We start from the raw sequence: 22,963 nt of genomic DNA, 5'->3' as shown, positions 1-22,963 counted from the left end.
TATTTTGAAGTGGGGTAAAATAAATTTCATGGTCTTCTGATTACCCACACACTCCATTAGGTTCCAGAGATTTAGTAAATACCATAAAAATGATAATATATCAACATTTGGCTTTTTTTTCCTTCCCCCACCGTGAACTAGGCCACAAAATTAACAGGCCTTTTTAAAGAATACTCATATAACAAATGACCTCCTATAGTGAACACTGCTTTTCTATTCTCTCTTGGAAACCTCTCAAACAGCTTGTCTGTAATTTTTTCTAGGAAAACAGCATATCCCAAATAAAGCAAAACAAAGACTGCAACAGGCACAGCAACCGCTGGGGATTTACCGTCCTGTATACACCAAATTCCCAGAAGAAAGTTTACTGGTGAGGCTGACCACCCATGAAAATTCCCACCGCATGGCACTCCAACTGGGAAAGCAAAACGTGCAAAGGCATCCTCAGATTCCCCATGTACCACATTTTTGTAGTAGAGTAACTATTCTGGTTAGGGTTAAAAACTTTTTATTACAGTATGGTTGCATCTGAAAAAGCCCTCTCATGAGCACCATTTGCTAATAGGAACGTGTCTCATAACATTTATCCAACTCTCCATCTACATCGGGGTAAGTCATGCTGGTATAACAGAAGCAGAACAGCATTTACTGCTGCAAAAATCCCAGGTCTGCTTTCCCAGGTTTATGCAGACTGCGGCCTGTTCTGACGCTGTTGCCCAGCTATTTTAAATCAATTCTTCACAAACTTGGAAGATACTTGACTAACTCTTGCTGAACTCTGAGGTACGGATGCTAAATTGCTATGGACACCCATGTGAGCGAGCGGGAAGCCAGGTGCCATGTGCGGCCACAGCAGCCGGCACGCTGCCACACACTACATCCAGACCCACTTCATTCACCCTCCGGCCGCAGCAAGGCAGCGTCCCCGGAACGGCAGAAGGACCCTGCTGTGACACCCATTCCCTGGGGAACTGGAGACAGCCCTTCCTTGGGAGCAGCACTCACCATCATACTCCATCCATACTCTCTCCCGGTGATTTTAATAAAGAATCGATACATAAACTGAAATCAGTTTTAGTACGACTTTACTCGTTGTCGGTAACAGCCTTCCCCGTCCCCATCTCTACCCGAAACCCGGCCCGTTTCCCTCCCTCGTCCGCAGGCGGTGGCACAGCCCCAGCCTGCGTGCCAGGGCCGGCCCCGCCGCTCTCCCCGCCGCCGGCAGCGCAGCGCAGCGCAGAGCAGCCGCCGGAGGGCCGCGCCCGCGGGAGGGAGGCGGCGGCCGGAGCGGCAGGCGGGGCCGGGGCCGGGGCCGCACAGCCCGGGCCTGCGGCGCCCTCTGCCGGGGCCCCGCCGGGAGCGCCTGCCCGCGGCCCCGGAAGCCCAGCGCCGCCCGAGGGAGCGGGCTCGGGGCGGCCCGGCCCGCAGGCGGGAGGGAGCGGGTCCCCTCAGCGCCCTCAGTGCCCCGGGCGGCGCCGGCAGCCAGGCCTCGCTGCGTCAGCGCTGCCCGAGCAAGGCTCCCCGGACCCTCCCCTCGCCCAGCCGTTTCCCCTACTCCCAGATGGCCGCTGCCCCTCGCCCTCTCGCTGGGCTCCTCTGAGAAAGGTCAGAGCCCTCCTCGGCCTCTTCCAGGCCAGGTAAACCCAGTCCCTCCAGCCTGCCCTCATGTGCCAGCCCCAGCCGGCCGGGCAGCCCGCTGTTGGCCTCTCCCTCGCATCCTGGGGAGCACTGCAGGCGCAGGGGCTCGCTGGCAAGGCGCTGGTGGAGGCAGCCAGCCTCCAGCATCAGCGGTTGAATGTTAAAGGTCAAATCTCGAGTCTTTTAATGAAAGTCATTTTGCTGTAAGACACTAAATAAAGATCAAAATTTCTGCCATCTATTCTATACTTGATATAGCAATGCCTTCTTTATAAATAAAGTTATTTTCTATAGTAAAAAAAACCCTACCCTTAGTTGGTATGATTCAACACTTACTGCTGCCCCTTTCCTGAGCTCTGCAATCCTCATCACTTTGCAGCGATGTAGGGAGTCCTGTAATTAGTCCCTTACCATCACTCTCAGAACACACTCTAGTCACGATACCTGGATTTTATACAGTCAAGGTCTCAAAGTACTGAGAAGAAACAGGTAACTGTCTCACCCACCACATTACAAGAAATTTGGACATCAACTTGCAACAGGCAGCCAGGGGCTGTAGAGAATCCAGATCATTGCATCCCTAGTAAGAAACCTACCCACTTGATCATGTTTTTGCACACACACTGAAATACAAGAAATTCCATTTAAATATAAGAACAAGCTTCTGTACTGCCAGGGTGACTGAGCACTGGCACAGGTTGCCCAGAGAGGTTGCAAAGTCTCCATCCTTCGACATACTCAAAACCCAACCAAACACATCCCTGAGCAACCATCTCCCGCTGACCCTACTTTGAGCAGAGGGGTTCGACTACACGACCTCCAGAGGTGCCTTCCCACCTCAGTCATCCGGTGATTCAGTGACCACGCTACCAAGCCCTACATGTGGGGCACTGCTTGGTTGTGAGGTTTGGCAGTCAGAGAAAATGCCCTGAAATTCTTGTGTACAGAATTCCTTCAGGAGAGATGAGGTAAGCAAAAACCTCACATTCCTCCAAATTAAATGCAATCAAATATGAATACACTCCATAATTATAGTAGAAGCTTTTTTTTTTTAACCTGAAACAGTTTCTCACCTTACAAAGCTCGTCAGTCTCCTCTTTAACAGGCAGATAATTAAGATTTGTGCAGGAGTCAGAGTCTGGTATCTCCAGTGAGCTGTCATCTTTTTCTGATCCATCACACCTATCGGTAGAATCATTGTCCTTCTCCCAGTCAATGAACTCTGGTTCATCTAAAATAAAAATATTTGTAAAAAGAATTTTTCTTAATCATCATATATTATTCATGAGCATAAAGTCAAACAAAGTAATACTACAATTATCCCTCACTTGGGAAAAGTGCAGGGTTTTTTTTACATATGTTCAACTGATCTTTACGTTTAAGTATTCTGTGATCCTGTCTCTCATAAAAGCTAAATCCTACTAGCAGACAACAGAAGCTTCTGTGAAAAAAGACATCAAAATTACACTAAAAGAAAGATTTCAAAGTACTACCCAGAAGGAGGCAGTATATTTAACTGCTTAGGTAGGCACAGTTTTTTTTAGTTTAGTTATTATTAGTTTTCCTAGGTTTTAGTTAGGGTTTTTTTTGCCCAGTTGCATTGGATTTTTCAAGTACGCTTGTTCAGAATTAACTGTTCTAAGCAAATACCTCAGTGACCCGGAACAGCTGAAAATTTGGTGTAAGTTAACACCAGCTATAAGAACCCCCACAAAGAAATGAAAAAGCTCGTTGAAATGGTACTTCCTAAAACACCATGGCCTGCAAATCAAACCTCCAAGCACATCACACAGAGGATTATTTAGGATCAATTAATAGAAACAGGCACAAGAAAAGACGGGAGTTTTTAAAAAAAGAAAACACAACAAAATGGCAATAAACAAAGACAGAGATGCAGAACAGTCCTTCCACCATCCTCATGACCAAGAGGTGTTTACCGCAACGCCAGAAGTCCACTCATACCTCTGAGGATCTCCTGAAGGCAGTGGAAGCCTGAACTGCCATAGCAGCCCCGCCACCCTTCAGGTCCAAGTGCCATGAGGTGCTGAGAGGAAGAATGTCATTGTATTTTGTATAAATGAGAGCATGTTCAGAGGAGGGATGAAAGCTTTTTTGGGTTTGCTTTTTTGCTTTTGTAAATGTCACATTTCTAACACCAAGAGAGTCACGTACAGGGGAGAGGCAGCAGAGAAAGGAGGCACCTGCAGAACGCTCCAGGCATCCGTACAGATCTGTTGAACTGTGGCAGTACCTTCTGGACTTGGCAGTGCTACTATAGTCTAAATCACTAGTTTCTGCATGGAACTCCCAAACTCTGAAGTTACCCAGACAAACAAACACACAGCTCTGGTGTTGCCTGCTTTTTCACGTGCGTGAATGCATTTCCGTTTCTAACTATGAGAAAGCTTCATCAGAAATTTTAAACGCAGATATCGGTGACCAGGTAGCACAAAGAGGTCTCTCTTGAAGCTGTGTGGCAAGCTGCATGCAACTTGTGACAACAGTATAAATTCCTTAATAAAATATGAGATAATCAGTGTTATCTCGTCACACGGAAGTACTAACACTCTGTCTCCAAAGGTGAACTTCATGTAAAAAGGCATGTAATTTTAAAAAATACTTTCTCAGCTAATATCCCTGTACTCCCAACTGTACCTATATATGCACACAGAGAGATGTGTACAATACTATTAGTGTATACAATGGTTACTTGAAAAAGCATGGAAATTACAGTTCTTTTACTCCCCACTGCTTTCAATAACTGCTTTTCACATATTTTTGGTTTTAGAAGAAAAACAGGAAATGATTGGATTTCCTCAGTACCTTCAAGCAGATACATAATGCATCAGGGTTTCTTCATTTACACGGAGAAACCAAATTTTGCTGTCTTACAAGAGTAAAAATAAGTCTGTGCAATGTCTCTTAAAAAAAGAGAATTAAAGATTAAAACTTGCAGGATATACTTGCAGGAGACAAGTGCAATAGGATGATATTAATGGCAGATTAGAAAGATTCCTGGTGAGTATTAGATTGCAGTCTAGAAAATGGACAGTCCTCCCATTTCAAAAATAAGGAAAGAAAATTACTAGGAATTACAAAAGATGACCATCAGATATGTCAATGACAGTGTTAAATCAGTCACAAAAATATGGATGAAAATCAACTCACAGTGGTGTTTCAACACTTGCCAGACATCCAGGATGCAAGTCTAGCTGTAATACTTCAGATCTAGATGAAGTTTTACAAAGCTAACCTGATTTATGTTTCTGGAAGTAGTCACATTGAAAATACTTCCTAACAAGTTCTAATGCAAATTAAATTTATCCTAATTAACACTTGTGTAACGGAGCACACAAGTAAAAATTTTTCTGTCTTCAGCCGCACTTTGTACTCAGTTTTTCTCCCCTCTGTCATCCCCTGCTCCATGAATTAGAAAGCAAGTCCTAAGAACAAAACTCACGGTTGTTTGCACAATACAGCTAACAGGGCAAACAAGGAATGCTGTGTACTGAAATGAGAACTCACGCCACAGAACATGATGCTATCTGCAGCTGCAAAGTCTGCCACATCTTGTCAGTAGATGCAGACAGCAATGTGACCAGTAGAACAGGGCGGGCAGAGAAAGCTGTTCACAACCCCAGTATCTGTACCACAGCATAAAGAAGGAAATGGTACAAATAAACTATAATGTATTGAAATGAGCTGACATGCTCAATGTATAACCTGCCCAACTATGCTCCTTTACTCCAAGGTTTAAAATTTTTGTACATAATTTATACTAAGAGCTTATTCCATACTCAGATGAAATTGATGAAAAAAACACCAACTGATTTAACTGAAATAGGATTAGATCATGTCATTTTGTCAGAATGACCTCAAAAAATTTTCATTACAGCACTTGAAGTTGACAGAAGGTTTCTTGACAAATCTGCTTGCATTTGAACTTACCTTCACTACTACTCTCCTCTAATAATAAATCATGTCTGCTAGGTGATTCCTTTGTTTTGGAAGTGTGACTTTTTTTGCGGTGCAACCTTGGAATCAATGTTTTGTTTTCATCATCTGAAAAATCACTGCCACTAGAGGTCCATATTATGTCCTCAGCCTCCTTAGAGCTTTCAGCAGCAGAAGATCCTATTGAAAAGAATTGTAAAGCATTAGATTGTTACACAAATGTGATATTGTTAAATTTAAGATTCTTAAAAATTAAACTATATTATTTATGAACTGGAAAAAAATTATTAGTTCTGTTCACTGGGCATCAGAGATTAATACTGGAGCATTAACTCACGTGTATTTCTTACACATACACTCATTATTTTAATTTTAGTTCTCCACAATAAATGCTAACACTTCATTTTATACAATGAGGCTATCAATCAGTCCTTCAGCAGAGTGAGGGCAAGTAATGACTGTCTGACACATAGTCCTCTACACACAGTCCTACTGCTCCTGCATGTGCCCTTTCAAAATAGTAAGTGGTTCAAAAAAAGACTGTCCATAGAATCCTGAGTTTGGGATTTCTTTGACTTTATACAATGTATAACAAATGAATAAAAGTATGCCATCAGTAGAGATGACTTTCCATTTTTGTCCTGAGAGAAAAAAATTTTAAACTTTTCAGCAGTAACAAAGAATACCCATTGTGTTTTTGAAGCAAGACATTTAAATTCAGAATACCTTTCTCCATAATTTCTAATAACAAAAGCAAGGAAAAAATGATTAATGCTTAGCAGTGGAGCATGCAGAATTAGCAATTGTAGGGAGGCAGAATTTTCCACTTCCTACAACTACTGAAGTTTTTCAGGTAAATGGGAAGTTAGACAATTACTGGGGATTTGGGATTAGGCGGGAGGGCCCAGAACAGAGAAACACAACCGTATCTCCTCCTGCAACACACGGAGGTTCTTTTCAGAAATCTGGAAAAGCTTGATTTTGAACCCCAAAAGGTAGTCATAAAGTGTCCAGCAGGTCGGTCACTTAACTCCAACAGAGGCAGCACAGCTGCTGGAGCAAGCAGAAATACAAAGACTGAAGAAGCCACTGCCCCCTCTTTCTTTCCTTTCCTCTGGACTCAAAAAGGGAAAGAACTGGAGTGGGTCAATAAGTCCTCCTCCTCCTCCTCCTCTTTATTATGCCTAAAGTTCTTTTTTATCACAATAGTCAACAGACTCGGTGCATATAGAAGACTGTAAAAGCAGAAGGTTGACAAAATTCTGTTTTTCTATCTATTGCTCATACTTACAAAATACATGTTTTCTCTCACACCCGCCTGTCTGTTTCTAGCAGAAGAGAGAATAATTTCACCCTCTATCTAGACAGATAAGGTTTGGTTTTCATTCCCTCCTCTTAAAAATATGAAGAATTTAAATATCCTGTCCCTGCTAGAACATGCAATATATACAGCACTAGTGATGCTTCTTTTATCTGTGCAACAGCAATAGCTGAAGTGCCTGCAGCTTTGCAGAATGCATTTCTGGCACTCTAGGTGAACAGAGGAGCCCAATCACAATAGTATCACGACCATCTCTCTTATCAAAATTAGCTTCTGATTACAATAACAGAAGAAGAAAGCAAACAGTATTTTGAGCCAACTTCTACCTTGATAAAGGGCAGAACAAAGCGACAATCTTCTGACAACGCTAACATGAAATAGTTATAACATACCTGCTGCACTTTCAGCAGATATTAACAGTGGTCCAAGATGCTTCTTAATCCTGGATTTCTTATCAGTAGGTCTCAGGGACTATATTAACAAGAGACAGAGAGATTTAATCACCAAGACGTTAAAGACAATTTTAACGTGTGGCAATATACTCAAAACTGTTGTTATGCACCCACCACATCTTAGTAGCACAATTTCAAATTAGTTTTTCCTGTCTTCTGCTAGACTGCGATATAACGAATGAGGTAACAAAGCATGAGAACAGTAACACAAAAGCTGAATTTTCATTGTTTTGGAAAATATAAACACACTGTGACTATGACAGGAATCACATCTGACCTTGTGAAGAAAAAGAGCCAGTATTTTCAGCATTAAAATGTCAAAAGTGGGCAGGAAGAGCATGCTTGATAAAGCACATGCTCTATCCAAAGGTTACAGAAAGAAGCACTCAGTGGCCCTGTCTCTGATTTCATTAAATCCCACAAGCTATGTGACACTGTGACTGCTTGGTACCAGAAGAAGAAACAGAAAAGCAACTCGGCTGAAGATTATTTTTAGCACAAAGCACTTCTCCCTCAGAGCTGAGCATCTCTGTTCATGACCAACAAGACCAACATACACACACAAAAAAAAAAAGCATAATTTGATATAGCATCCAAAAGAGCATCTGCACCAAGATCCACATCTGCGAGGTCATCAAAAAGCAGAATTTTCTACAGTGAATTCATTACTGCAAACATACTCTTTAGATCTAGCAAAAAATCTTCAGATGCAAACTAGAGTCTTTTTGTTCCATATTTTTTAGTAAATGCAGTGCTCCATCCCAAATGTCAAATTACTTTTGTATCTTTCAGTGTATTAGCGAAATTTTCCAAGTGCTATCTAGAACATAACATATTAACGTATGCTCAGAAAATTACACTAACAAGTTAAGACAATGCCCTTACATAACCTTGCTTTCCATTTTTGTCTACTTTGACAGTTATAACAGTATGCTGTTAATTGGGAAACAACACAAAAAAGGGCAACATCTTATAATTCAGTCAAGCATGGAAATTGGTTTAACTGTCAGTTTGCATCTCTCTCTTACACTGTTAAGCCAGCATTTTACCTCCAACACTGAAGTATTCTGAAAGCCATCCCCACACCTAAGCCACGCATTGGAAATGGAAGTAGCAGCCACTGATGTCCTGACATTTGATTTTTTCAGCTGTAGGGATGTCTCATCTGGGAAGGGTGTGCATTCTGCATTCCAAAATCGCTTCCGCTACGAGAAAAAACGAACCCATTAAAAACACTGTGCATGCATAATTCTTTTCAAGTTAAATTTACTTAATCTAGACTGCCCCAAAGTATTTTCTGAACACTTACAAACATAAATTCCAATTTTTAATGAGCTGGGCGAAAAAAGTCTTGAACACTTGCAACCATTTTTCATGCAACACTAAATAATAACACCACCACCGATGTCATGGGTAAATTTAATTTTTGATAAGTACACTACTTTTTCTTGATCTAAGTCACATTTGTAGTACCTGTTAGCTGCCCGGTGAAGCTGAAAATATTATCCTAAACAGGAACAGCTCACTTTAACTAAATAACTCCTTCAAACTTGCATTTAATCTGATTTAATTCTGTGTTATGCAGGAGGTCAAACTAGGTATCTCTATCCAGCTCTCCATTAAAAAGCAACCAAGCAGACAAAAAACCCAGACTTTTTCAGCTTTAAGAAATATATTTGTTTTCATAACTATTTCCCAAAAAATAGTAGACGAAGTGTTGCCTTCGCGTTACATGGGATGTTGTAAGTCATTTGAACTATTCGATAAGTCACAAAACATGATGCTGATTAGCATCCAGTGATAATTTCATGCAATAGATTTTAACATGTGAGAATAGCTGAAGATGAGAGAATTGCCTGTTATCACATCCAAAGTTATCTTTCAGATTCTACACCAGTTTACACACATAAATTGATCTTGAGCACAATAAACATCTTAGCGCACTATGCTACTGAAACTTATCTTACAAAGTGTTGACTATATCATCTGCCTGAATATGTCTTTTTTCTGCCAATATACTTTCTCTCAAGCAACTACAGTTCCTACCTATATTTAAGAATTACTCCAAAGTTACGTCAATCAGCACATACGTTTTAGGCCCGGCAGCTCAATCAGGACTCTAACATGCACTTCAAACCAAGAAACATAAGCAAAAAAAAACATCTTGGGCAACTTTTGTCCCTTTTGTAACTGATAATGCATATTTGTTTCCTCTAGATCTTTTGAGTGCTCGCAAGAATGAAACAAGTACTTTCCAAAAGCATAGAGTGAGCAGCATCTTACTTTGCCCCTCCAGTCAGCCAGTCCTATTGTTGCATGGTGAGAAGACAGAGTAAAACAAATGGGCTTTACAATTTCCTCTGACAGTAACTGACCTTGCTAAGAGCCCTCTTCTAAAATCGCTGGGGGTATTTACACCGCAAAGCAGCTACTACAAGAGGTCATTATCACCAAAGTCAAACTGTCCCCGTAACTACTCGTACGGATACATAAATGAGAAAAAGTACAACCTTGAATCTGATGTGGTACTAAATAAGGAATCAAAAGCACTTTAATAAGGACATGATGCCCCAGTAAGGAGGCTATAGTAGTTCAAACAAGAAAGGTTAACATTATGTCACAAAGAGAATTTAAACCCTGTTCTCCTCCCAGTGAAGATGTTGGCCCAAGCCTCGATTTCCAGAGTGCTTAGACATGAACCTCTACATTGTGCTGTCCTCTTGATAAGTACTCCTGCCTCTGCACAGAAGAAAGCATGGACAGGGCAAATACTAATAACTGAAATGCATCAACGCCCATTTTTTGGTTCTGCAGCAAAATGTCACAGCAAGGCCTCGCTCCAGTTGGAGACATTTGCTTCACCTCCAAGTCCCCCAGACTGGATGACTTCTGCCAGGCTCAGAGTTAACAGTACAGCCAGTGGTGCGCCAAGGCTCAAAACCATTCCATGGCTCTAGTTTGGGGTTTGTTTGTTGGTTTGGTTTTTAACCTCAGCCAGTGCTGGAAGCCTTGCTCATATGTATGTTTTCATAGCTTCTAGAAGATTTGCAAGATATATTTTGCAGACAAAAATTTACAGTATAAAATGTGGTTCATCTAAGCTTATTTCTTAAATGGGACACTCCAGTTTTGAAGAAAGTGTATCTGTGCCAACAACAGCACTACGACTTGCACACAGGCTTACAATACATTGCTTTTGATGGTCAAGTAAAAGCAGAAACTGTGGCAAATAAGTGACAAAGCCACTGAAATGCATGCACAAAGAGTTAGAAGAAACAGGCTTCGTAATATATTTCTATTGTTAGGAAGCCTAATAAACACAGAACTAGAGAATTACTCTCTGTTAAGTTTCTCATCCATGTTATTCTTAAAATCACTAAATCCCCTGACAGACAGAATCCCTCTATTTCTCTATGCTGTGCAATACCAACGGAGCAAAGAAAGAGCATGGCATAAGAGGCAGGGGATGAACAGCAGAACGTGGCAGCTGAGGTACGGCCAGTGGTGCGCAACTGTCAAGATTTGGGAAGCGAATGCCATATAAAAATTGGCAGGATAAAAGCTACATGTTAACTCCCTCTCCCTAAGTAAGAAGGGTTAGGGTGCGTATAGAAAGGGTATGCTTACAGTTGACAAGATAAAACAAAAAGACTACTACAAGTAGAACAAATAGCTGGTTTTATGCTTAGATGGTGTAGATGGTTATGCTTATATTTAGATTGTTAGAGTACAATGTGATGTGGCTGGGAGTGACTTTTAAACAGATGGAATATTCCTTCAGAGGCACTAGAGAATCATGGTGTGACAGGGAAAAAGAGAGTTTTAATAGTTAATGACTGTTAATGACAGAAGAGTGTTATCTAATCCTCCACTTCGCTAGCCTGGATAAAGGCAGGGCTGCTCAAGTTTTCAGAGCAGCACTACAGGGATATCTCAGCACAGGTGATCTCATGACAAACCAGAAACAACTGGAGTCTCCCATTGCTTCTTCCTGAGCACTCAGCACTCGCCAGACTCTGTGCAGACACAGTGACAAGTAACCAAACTGACAGAAAACTTCTTTAGAAAGAAGCACTAGTTATCTACAGCTGGTACAGTGGCAGAAGAAAGGATACAAGGACCAGTGGGACCACTCCAGCAGCTGCTTGACACCATGTCAGCTTAATGACAACCTGAAGAACAGTCAGTACTGCTGACAGCTCTGGTTAGTTACCTCTTTGTCTCACCATGTGTCCTACTCCCCAGATAGAGGAACATCTGAGAGTTTCTGCTACCACCACACAGAAATCTATAGCCACGACAGTCACAGAAAAACTGAAAACAGTTCCCGAAGTGCCAGAACAAGAAAGTAAAGTCATACAGCCTCTACACAAGATGTTCTTCAGCTACCGCAAATTTCTGGCAGACATCATTTGGAGGGAAGAGAGAGAAGGACTTATGATTGTTCATATTGACAGCAGTGACTTACAGCTCCGTGCCTTTGATGCAGACATCTTTCCACCATCTCCCACATCCTACACCACCTTAAAAAAATTGAAAAAACAAACCCTGAAGACAACTCCCCTCACCCAAACTCCTTGACATTAAATCTCTCCATATAAACACCTGATGTGAACTCTGCAAATTGGACCTACAGCTTCAATGCACAGTTACTGAGGGGGAAGTTTGTCATAGTAGCGCTGCATGCATATATACGTATGGGTGCATATATACATATTCATATACACACCAAACATTTTTTTTAAAGAAAAATATGCCATGTAAAAAGTGTATCATTTCAACATGGATAATGTTTATGTGCAGATATAAATCACACAAATGTATTCTTATCAAAAATCTGTAATATGAACATTGTGTGCAATAGAAAAGAGTTACAGTACATATCTATACATAGATACGAAGTTCCAAGACGTGCAATTCAGAAGAAGAATTCTCAACAGGAGAAGGTTCCCTCTGGATGAAGACTACAATGCAAAGAATAGAAGAGAAACACAGTGACCGCACTTTCCACACACAGCTAGCGTCACCATGCTTCAAATTACAAATGCACTACAGCAGCAGGGAGGGTAACTGCGAGGCAGCACGGCCACAGCCCGGGAGCGGGTGCGAGTGAGCTGGAAGCAGCCTTGTGAGGCCTCTGGTCAGCTCTTAACCTTCGGGCATGGTGGGATGGCACCCGTGCCAGGGAGGACACTGTCACCCTTCCCCTGCGGAGCCACTGGGGCTGCTGCTTCCCAACACCCTGGCACAGAGGTCTGGTGTCCAAGGACCTCTGTCGCAGGAATATGTCAGCTGGCATGCAGAAATGGCAAGTCTTTACTTCCACTCCAGCCTGCTTCAAGGCAACAGAGGAACTAATATTTTAAGAAACTTGCTTCTCTCAGGAATAAATATTTATAATGAAGCTAATCCGAAGGCCATGCTGTTCCCAAAGAAATACAGCTACACCAGTGGGTTTTCTTAATCTCCGATCACAAGGTTAATCTTCATCTTTTTCCTCTGGCATAAAAATGGGGCACACAAGAATATCTTGTGTAATGTATTAATATTATGCATGAAGTGTCTATAAACAAGATATAGGTATTAAAAAAAAAAAAAAAAAATCACTGAACCAGGCTCAAAAGAGCTAGATCATGTAGACCTGGCATACCTCATAAAAATCAAGATTAATTACAAAACAAAGACTCAGGCAAAGAATGTTGTGGATTGCGTGGAGTGTCTGAAGACAAAATATGACCTCTGAAATTTTGAGTTAAAAAAGAGGAGGCTAGGATGGCTACCTCATGCAGAAATTGTCTGTTGACCTCTGTTCACAAAAGCATTACATTTTGTCTCTGGAGCAGCTACTTCTAAAGGGGTGAAAAAAATTAAATTACTCCTGCTGGTGTCAGTGGAATCAGGATCAAGCCCTCCACGTAAAAGGCATGGCAAGCAATCCTTCCCCCATTACTCCTTTAGTTACTTCCAGTGAGAGAAAGGTAAGTCAGCCCACGTGGGTGCAGGTGTGAGGAAAAAGGAGACACACTCTGAAAACCCAATCAATATACATAACGACTATGCAACAGTATGGGGCCAGGGGGTTGGATTTGATTTTTACATAGATGGTCCTACCTAGAACATCTCCACTCAACCAATCTATATTGTTACTTAGACCAAATATTTGTTACCCAGAAGCAGCCTATACGAAGTCACTGGGATCATATGTTCAAAGACTACTCACTACGCAGCCCTTCACACTCCAGACAATCCCATTTTCTCAGGGCTGCTCCAAAAACCACAGAATGAACCCCCAGGAAAACATGACCCAATATACTATCTGCCTCCTATGCAAGTGGCATTTCCTTGACACTTCACATTCTCTAACACAAAAAGCAACATAAATTGAAGGACAAAAATAATAATAAAATGTTTCACGACATGAGCTCCTCCTGCTACTGGCACGCAAATCCAACAGTCAGTCATGTCACTTAAGCATCACTCAAAAGTATTCAAATACAATTATTACATTCTTCCCTAACACAAGGCAGAACAAACAATAAAGTGCTGAAAATTGCAGTTCTAGTTTCTGGAGACTTTTCGTGTTTTTTTTAAAAAAAACTTTTGAAGGGAACAATCACATAAAAGTACACAGAAATACTGAACACTGACCAACAGCCATCGTCATGTTTCACCTTTGTCGTCATAGACTTCACATAAAAGTACTCATAAACAAAAGAGAAGAGTCTTGGGCTTCAAAAGCCCAATTTAAAGATTGCACTAAACTGCATTTAACAACAGGGATTTCATTTTCAGCAAAACTCAGTATTCACGCTACTGAGCTCCTGAAATTCTAATTACTGTTTTTAGTACCTGGATAGAAATTGAAGTTTTAATTTAATATTAAAACATCCTTGCATTTTAAACCCTCAAGTAAGGATCGAAATAAAAGTTGCAGAATTAAAACCATAGTCTGTATTTTTTTTTCCAAGCCAAGATTTTTTTATATTCCTATGAAAACCAGTATGCATATTTCCCAAAGACGATTTGCAAGAATACATATGAGCCTGAGAAAGGACCTCATCCAGCTGTAATCATTCATGAAAAAAATCTAAACTGTATGACCATGGTCACAATGACCTGGCACACCTCCTTCCACACTGTCAGCATGAGTGTGGGAAACAAAAAAACAAACAAACAAAAAACCTCCAAAAAACTCAAAATATTTTTCCTATTGATACTGGTATGCGAGACCGCTGTTTTTAAAACACTATTTTAAAATCTTTCTTTGTGTTCATGGTGTATACTACTCTTAATGAAAGGCTATTCTCATTGACTGATATACATATATATATAATGTATATAATATTGCCATTTGAACGTCAGGATTTTTTTAACATATACATGCTTATTTAAGCGAGAGTATAAATTACTATATGCTTACATTGAGGGGGAAAAAAACCCCTCATGGAATAATACTACTATTGAAATGTACTTTGTATTAAAAACTGGTGCCAAGCAGTTAGTTAGAAATCTGCACTCTATCAAAATGGTTAAAACTGAAGTATTTTAGAAAAGCTTTCACAAGACTAAATTATCCAAAATGTTTAGGATACTATAACAGTATCATAACTTCTTGTTATGTATCAGGTTGGTTTGTTTTTTTAAGTGGTTTAACTAATATTCAGCAAGTGGAGAGGACTGCTCTTTTCACTTGACCAGTATAGTTTTCATCGATATAGTAATGAGGAACATTATCTTTGTCTGCAAAAGAAAATACTATTATTAAAAGCTGTCATTACATTGCAACAAGAGTTAGTTAAACCTTGGCAGTTGAAGTGTGCAGTTTTTTACCAGTCAAGAACTTCAAAACTTTTAGAAGAAAATATGTATAGTGTCAGTATTACGAGGTAATTTAAATGCAGTAGGTTATTTTAAGCTGCTTGATGACATTTTCTTCCACAAAAAATTATTTTAAATGTGGTTATATCTAAAAATTGGTGTAGAATATTCACACCATTTTATCCCCATGCTAAATGGAAACCAAAATGCTTTAGAATCCAGATCTGTCATTTGAACTCTATTTGTATTTATGTAGCAAACAAGAACACTTGTAGTCTGTCTTTCGGTAGTACCTTAATATTAGCTTAAGCACTGCAAATCAGAGACACCATCCTAATCACCATCCTGCAGGTACCATCAAATGCACCAAAATGAGGAGACAAAAAAAACCAAACACGCGGTGCTTCCCCTCCCTCTACTCCCCACTCATGCCCACAGAAACTAAGCTGCTCGAAAGAAGAACATTAAACCCAGCAATTCTGACGAGTCTCTTTTCCGCTCATAGTTTTATTTTCCCTGCACTTCTTCCCTGACCGCCATCTAACAAGGCCGAGTCACGCTTTCCCCTCGGTACAGCTGTGCTTCCACCGTGCCACGATGAAGAAAAGGTCAACGTTGCGCAATCGAGAGCACCACGAAGGCGGCGAAGGGCCCGTTTTCCCGCCCCCCGCTCCAGCGCAGCGGGTGCCTTGGCACAAGCCGGAGTGAGCTTTCCCTCTCCGGCAGCCCGCGGGGCCTCAGGCGCGGGCCGAGCCCAGGAACGGGCGCCCCGGGCCGCCTCCCGGCAGGCCGAGCTCGGCTGCCCCAGCCACCGCCTGCCCGCTCAGGGGGCACGGACCACCACCCGCCGCCGGGACCACCCTTCCCCGGGGCGCCGGCCGGGTTTCTCTCTTGCACCGCCTCTCCGGGCTCGGGCCGGGGGGAGGCGCCAGCCCCAGCCACGGGTTCGGCTCTGAGGGGGCACGGGGCTACTCCGCCGCCGCCGCCGCCGCCACTGCCGCCACCACCACCACCACCACCACCAGCCCCCGCCCCTCGCACCGAGGCAGCGAGGCGCGGCGGGTGGCCGGGGCGCACGGCGAGGCCGCTGCGAAGGGCGCCAGGAGTGCCGCCGGCGGGAGCCGCGGCTGGGCCCTGAGGGCAGGCCAGGGCAGCCGTTACCCGTTCCAGCCGCCCGCGCCCGACCCGCCGGAGCGCCCCCCGCCCGCGCCGCGCGGACCCCCCATCCCGCGCGCACGCAGGTACCTTCCTACTAGGCATCGCCCCCTGACAAGGCAGCCACGTCCCCTGTCACGTGTCGGGGGAGCCCCCAGGGGGCGGGGCAAAGGGGAACCCCCAACCCGCTCCCCTCCGCGAGCCGGCGGCCACACCCCCGCCCTTTCCAGCTTTGGCGCCGCGACAGCTGCGGCTCCTGATTGGGCGGGCGTGGCGGAGGGCGGGTGACGTCGCGGGAAAGGCAAGAGGTTCCCGACGCGGTGAAGGAAGAGGTGTGCGCATGCGCTCTGTGGGGGTGGTTAGCGGCCCTGAGGGCACGGCTGCTGCCACTCCTGTCTCCGCTGCCGCAGCGGTGCGGGGCCTCGGCCGCTCCGCTCATTCCGTCCTTCCCTGCGGGGCTCGGAGGTGCAGGGTGCCGCACCCCAGCACTGGCCCAGCCCTCCTCAGGGCGCGGCGGTTGTAAAGGAGGTGTTAGTGGGCTCCGCACCCCTCCACCTACCGGCCCTGCTGGGGCGCAGGAGAAGCCCCGATGGTGGGGGACCGCCGCTCGGCTCGGCAGAGCGGCGGGGCAGGCACCGGCAGTTGTCGGTGTTTTCTCGGCGCGAAACGCCATTGCTGGCGTCGCGTCCCTCGGGCCTGAGCGGGTTCGGCCTGCGGCCCCTTCCCCCTACGAGCTGCCGCCGTGGCCTCACGCGGCGCTGGGGGGGCTGGGAACGAGGGGGGGTGCTGCGGCCTGGGGCCTCTTTGCCCTTGCCCTGGCAGCCCTGATTTCTAAGGGGGTAGTGTGGAGAGCGTTGTCTGACCTGTATTGTGGAAGGAGAAGTTGTCCAGCCTGTGTTTTGCCTCCGCATCCTTTATGATATCCAGGTTCACTCAGAAGTAAATCGCGAAAGAATGGTGCTGCTTTAACACCACAAGGAAACAAAGCACTGGGATCTGAACACTGGCTAGATATCTAGGCAAGTGATGTCTAAACGTAAGGCAAGACACTTTATGAAAAATGTTTGCTGTTAAGCCATTAACTTAAGATTTTTAACTCCCTAAACAACAAATAATATGAGAAATTTACAGACAAAGGGTAATGTCAGTGCCAAGATGTAGGGAATTGGAACTGAAACTGCTTTGAATGGACCTTCTCTTTTGTAAAATGGTAATTGCAACTAACTGAAGGAAGAAAAAAAAGCTGATGACCTTTGAAAATGTTTTTCTGATACAAGTGGAAACACTAGCAGAAAAGGGACAGATAGGTTATTTTTTCTTATTGCTTTTTGTATGTTCTCGAGAAGGTCACTTAGGCTGCCAGTGCTGCTGTTAAACAGTTAAGAATAATAAACAATCTTTGTAAAATGAGATAATTATATCTCATAGCTTAATTAGAATTTGTAAAGCACTTAACATTTTGATAAAAGGTACTGTATTACTGCATTTTTATTATTAAACCCTAATTACATATATCTATGTCTATAGTTTACAGTTTGTATTTTTTCCAAGGCACCCTGTGGCCAATACCTATCTCATGTTCCATTTGTAAAACTGCCACTAATTAAAATGGATTTTGCAAAGAGAGGTGAGCCAGAAACATCATCGTCCAAACCCCATACTGCCTTTGATTGTTATGTCCAAAACAGAGTTAAAAGCACTGTGTTCTCATCCTTCCAAAATTTGCAGTATTTCTTCTGAACTTACCAGACTGACAAATGAATTCTGTTACATATCATCAAAGCGGTTTTCTTTGATATTTAAAGAAGTATGTTATTGCACTATTCAGTTAAGTAGTCTACATTAGAGCTTCACAGAGAAATACATGGACTACAGAAGTCTGGTGTGCTTAGCAAGTCTGCGTTGTTCTTGTCTGTACATAAACTCCTTCTGAGAATTCCAAGGTGCTTGCACCTGGGAAGAACTTCTATGGAATCCCAAGAAGGTGACCCAATCAATAGATTTCCTTTATTTGTTTTCATGTTCTTCACAAACTAGTACTGATATGACATGGAAGTAGAGGAAATGGGTCAGAAAACCACCCTATATATTAGGAAATAAAATAGAGCTGTGATTGTTTTTTAAAATAATGTTTCTGTGGAGAAAGAATAATAGGTGCTGACCTTCTGGACAAAAGCTTAAGTTTCATAATACCAGTACATTATTCTTCAACTCTGTTAAAAATTTCTGTGCATTATACTTTTGGAAGTCATAATTAATGGAATTTGCTATATAATTTTTGAAGAACTGTTTTTTCATTTACCTATACAAGCATGTCTGTGTTCTCACAGGCTTAAATAATAGTTTGAGTCCTCTGTTTTATCTGATATACTGATTGATTCTGTTTGTGCTGAAGATCAAATTTACTGCTGCTCAGAGAACATTAAGAAACTTTATACTTTTTATATTTTTGTTGTGTGAAAATTTCTTTAGTGAAGTCCAGAAAAAAGAGCATTTATTTGTCAGTGGTGCTGTTGATTGCACTGATATTTCTCAGTCCATGTGTAGAAAGAACTTCTCTCTCAAAGAAACAAAATATATTTTATACAAGTGAATCAAAAGGAGGCTTAAATTACTGAAGTTTGGAGAACTTGTTTAGATTGATTGAATGTGCCTGTCCTTCATTCCAACATGGGTTTATGGATTCATTTCCTCCTAAGGAGCATTAAGTTACAGCTATAAAAGCTTTCCAGTGTATAAAGCCTGGTACGGACAAGGTCAAATTCAAACGTAGAGAAAAGTTTTTGGTTTGAGTCATTTCCTTAGTAAAGTTTTAAAAGTCACAAACATCCCAGCCACTTAATTGGGATGAGATAGAGGAGAAAAAACTCGTTAAGTATTTCAGAACCTGTCTTTCAGGGTCAGCTGGATTTTTATGAATCTGTCAGGCAAGAGGTGATCCCAAGGCGTAGGCAATACCCCAGGCAGATGCCCAGTCTAGATCCAAAGTAACATTTTCTTCTGCAGACTGTGTTACACTTTGATGATTCCTGGTTTTCTAAGGTTTCCTAGGAAACAACATGAAACACTTCAGACTTTTTAATCCCAAAGCTACAGTGTCAGTTCCGCTATAAATTAAGTTGTACTGTTTCACAGTACGATGCACAGCTGTGCCCAGGCAAGCTGGAGACTTGTGGAAAAAAAGAAAAAAAAAATCCTGAGGGGATGCCAGATTTCAGTGAAGCAAACAGAGTCAAGTTCTTACATTCATGCAAATTAAAAATTCAGAGCTGATCATTTAAGAATCAAAAGCAAAAATAGGTTTTAAATGAATCAACGTACCCAGGAAGCATCTTTTTACCAGCCCTTGCCCCTGGGCCATAAAGCCATGAGGGGCTCCAGCCTCAAGGGCTTCCCAGCTGCCGACCGGCACAGGGTGGCTTCGCACTGGGCCCAAGCCCAGTCATCTCAGCATCCCACCACCAAGCGCTGCCTATGGCATCTTACGATGGCTGACATTTTAATGTCTTCTCCTGCTATTTCTTTGTCTTCTGTGCTATAAAAGAAATACGAGTACAGAACTTTCTGACAGATGGTAACTTTTGGGAAGCATATTTGCCTACTTTTTATAAGATGTCTCTGTAGTTTAACAAGATAAACACAAATAAAAGAAGATTTTCCAAGCTGAAACTGAACATCTATCATCAAAGTACTCTGTTTTGGCTCTAACTGGTAAAAAAAAAATGCAGGCTCATATTCAGAGCTGGAAAACAGTGGCACTTTTTGAACTTTAATCTTTAGACCAGTTTACTCCCACCAAAGTTCTTCCTGTTAGTTTAATTCAACAAGATTTTTAAATTACTGAGGTACTGGTAACACTGCACTTTGTATATTTTAGTAACTCCAGAAACCGAATTTCCTCTGTTAGGTCCAGTATTAATACTACTTCAGCATAATTGGTTATATCATGACTTTGGTGTACCCTTGTGTTGAAGGCTTTACAAAGACTGTTCTTGAAAAGCCTTGAGTAATGCCATGCCTGAGGAAGAATAATATGTTGAAAAGGGGATGGGGTCTGTTGACTGTCTATGGTGAAGATCTTTTCTGTTTGAAAAGTTCATCTTAAGCACCACATAAGCCCAGCATATCTATACCACTGAGGGAAAGGCTGAGTGGTATGGATTTGCATGCATCCGTACTGTTCAAGGCTAGCTGCTCCACAGCAGCCTGAAGGGAGCTGTCGTAATCCAAAGCAGAGCAGGGAAGAAGGTAAAGATGTAAGCCAGTGCTCAGCAGGCTTTCCCACTAGCAAACTGGAGGGAGCCAGAGCAGAGGCTTGAGTACTTGCCTGTAATAGTCCTTGCTGCTGAGCTGTCAGCAGGCTCCCTGGCCTGGATTAGGCCCTGCCAGCTGGCGTATTCCCAAGCAGTGCCCCTGGCACTGTTTAGGAGATAGCACAAGCCAGGACTTGTTTTCAGTAGGTGGTATGGACGAGGCTGCCCTGACTTGGAAGAAGAGAGTTTAATTACATGGTCATAAGGCGTACCGTGCCGCTTGCCCTCCGAGCCTGAGAATGGATTCAAGCCTGTTTTATTTATTAGTATAGTATATTGACCAGTGACACTTACGTGATACTTTAACACTTTTTCTTTCTGTCACTGTGACAATACGGAGCAAACCTCTAAGGAGCTGTGGTCTGCAGCAGAGGAAACAAGGATTAAGCTCTCTGTTTAAAGCGTCCTCTGTGGTAGTGAGTCCCACAAGATCATCTCAGGAGTGGCTACCTTCAAATTCCAAAATTTGCCTTAAAGCAGCTAAGAACTAAAGGCACAGCCCTACCACTACCTGCATTTCCCCAAACCAAGACCCTGCTTTTTTCCTGTTGCTCGTTCCGTCTTCTTTAAACGTATCCCTTCACCACGTGATGCTTACTTTATGAGCCTGCTTCACTCTGAGTGTAAGGTTGTACGGTCTGTTCAGTGCTTTGAACAGGCCAGAACTGGGAAGAGCTGCCTTGCTAAGGAGCAAGTTACCGTGAATCAGTGCAGAGACACTTGCTGCTGTTGTGCAAGGCAACAGCTTCTGCTCACTCTTATTTTGAAGCATACTCTTTTCAGAACAAATGACTTTTCCTTTCCAGGTAGCAACTGTATAGGCATCCTGTGAATCCCCGTGCAAACTGCGTCTGCTGGGAACATGGGAGCCTGTAGCTGCTCAGAATCACCCGTCCCCTTGCTGTAGGGTGGCACCCAGACACATCCAGCACAACCGGTACCCTACAATACTCGGCACCCCTTGTCCCTCAGCTGTGTGATTTCCCACACCATAATATTCATGGCTTTTAACTAACTCCAGCATCACAAAGACTAAACACAGACTGTGGGAAACAGACCTGCCGCTATGGCCAGGCCACACGTCACGTATCTGCAGAATCCTTCGTGTCTCACTGACGGGTGCCTGCTGACGTGGTGGCCATGTACTGTGCACAAGGCCCAGTGCACCAGGCGTGCTCTGGAACCAGGGCAGAGAGGGGACTGCAGTTCGCAGCAGTGCCTCACTGCATTAGCATTGCTTGCAAGCCCTGTTAGTACCTAACAAGCCATCATCTGGTTACACTACTTCAGCTGTTTAATTTGTTTTCTAACCATTAGCCATATTCTAGCCATATTCTGAAATCCACAAACTGGTTTTTGAATACTTTTGTTGATGTAGTAAAAGTAGCTCCCATTGAAACAAAATTGGAGGTCATCTTTAAGGTCCTTTAGTGAACTCCCAGTAGGAGTCTACCTTCATGGAGCTTATCTGCCCATGGGCAAACTGAAACTGCAAATGGACAACTGGATTTGGAACTAATACAGCAATTTTTGAGGATAGATGTGATCATTTTCTAGCATTCAGTACCAATGCTAGGTTAAACAGCCATGACTTATAAGCCAGGTTAATAGACCAAGATAAGCTTACAGAGAGCCTGTAACAAATTGAGCCTCTAAACAGATTCTAGCCACTTTAGAAAAGCTTTCTTCTTTTACAGCATAGACATCCTGAATATTAACAGATTTATGCTAGTCCATGCAGTGATGGGGAGGGAAACACTGCCTGAGTCCTACGTGTTACACATTCCAGGGAAATCTAAGGTATCCCACACTGCTCCCTCTTTACCAGTTCTTCCCAGTACCTCAGTTCCTTCTTCAGCTGCTTTAGCAGCTAATAATTTGGAGTTTGCTCTCTGCATGATTTCTCTCTGCTTTTTCTTATCTTGAAAGAGGCAGGAATGTACTATTAGATGCCTCTAGATAAAAACTATTGCATAACACACAGCTTTAAGTGGGGGAATAAAAAAGACACTGTCATAAATTATTAAAAGCCAAAGTTGCCATACTAGGCAGTTTTCCCTATGCAAGAAACTCCATAATTATTAATTTATTAATATAACTTGTAACAGAGAGAGTGAAAACTGAAAGCCAAGGATTCATTCTAAGCCATCCTGAGCCCTCATCTCTTTTCCTACCTTTTGATGGATGAAGAATAGAACTTGTCTTGATGTTTGGTTTCTTTCCTTTTATATTATTTTTTTTTTAAATACCATTCATATCTGTGAAACAGTTATTCTTTTTAACTTTTTCTTGCATTTACCAGTGGTACAATA

At 42.8% G+C, this 22,963-nt stretch overlaps 1 protein-coding gene across 1 annotated transcript in view; it reads right to left on the bottom strand.

The window, feature by feature from the left end:
• SPIDR (scaffold protein involved in DNA repair) overlaps positions 1-16,483 on the bottom strand; it is a 207,522-nt gene extending 191,039 nt beyond the window's left edge. Inside the window, exons 1-5 of the mRNA XM_068396733.1 lie at positions 16,429-16,483; positions 8,415-8,570; positions 7,306-7,384; positions 5,587-5,772; positions 2,712-2,869 (exon numbers count right to left, since the gene is read on the bottom strand). Of these exons, the coding sequence (XP_068252834.1) occupies positions 2,712-2,869; positions 5,587-5,772; positions 7,306-7,384; positions 8,415-8,570; positions 16,429-16,443 (594 nt within the window). The 5' untranslated portion in view covers positions 16,444-16,483. The remainder of the gene's footprint in view (positions 1-2,711; positions 2,870-5,586; positions 5,773-7,305; positions 7,385-8,414; positions 8,571-16,428) is intronic.
• Between the last annotated feature and the right edge of the window lie 6,480 nt (positions 16,484-22,963).

This window comes from Nyctibius grandis, chromosome 3 (genome assembly GCF_013368605.1).
Source record: "Nyctibius grandis isolate bNycGra1 chromosome 3, bNycGra1.pri, whole genome shotgun sequence".
In the NCBI taxonomy this organism is placed as follows: domain Eukaryota; kingdom Metazoa; phylum Chordata; class Aves; order Nyctibiiformes; family Nyctibiidae; genus Nyctibius; species Nyctibius grandis.
This window is presented reverse-complemented; position numbering and strand designations above follow the sequence as displayed.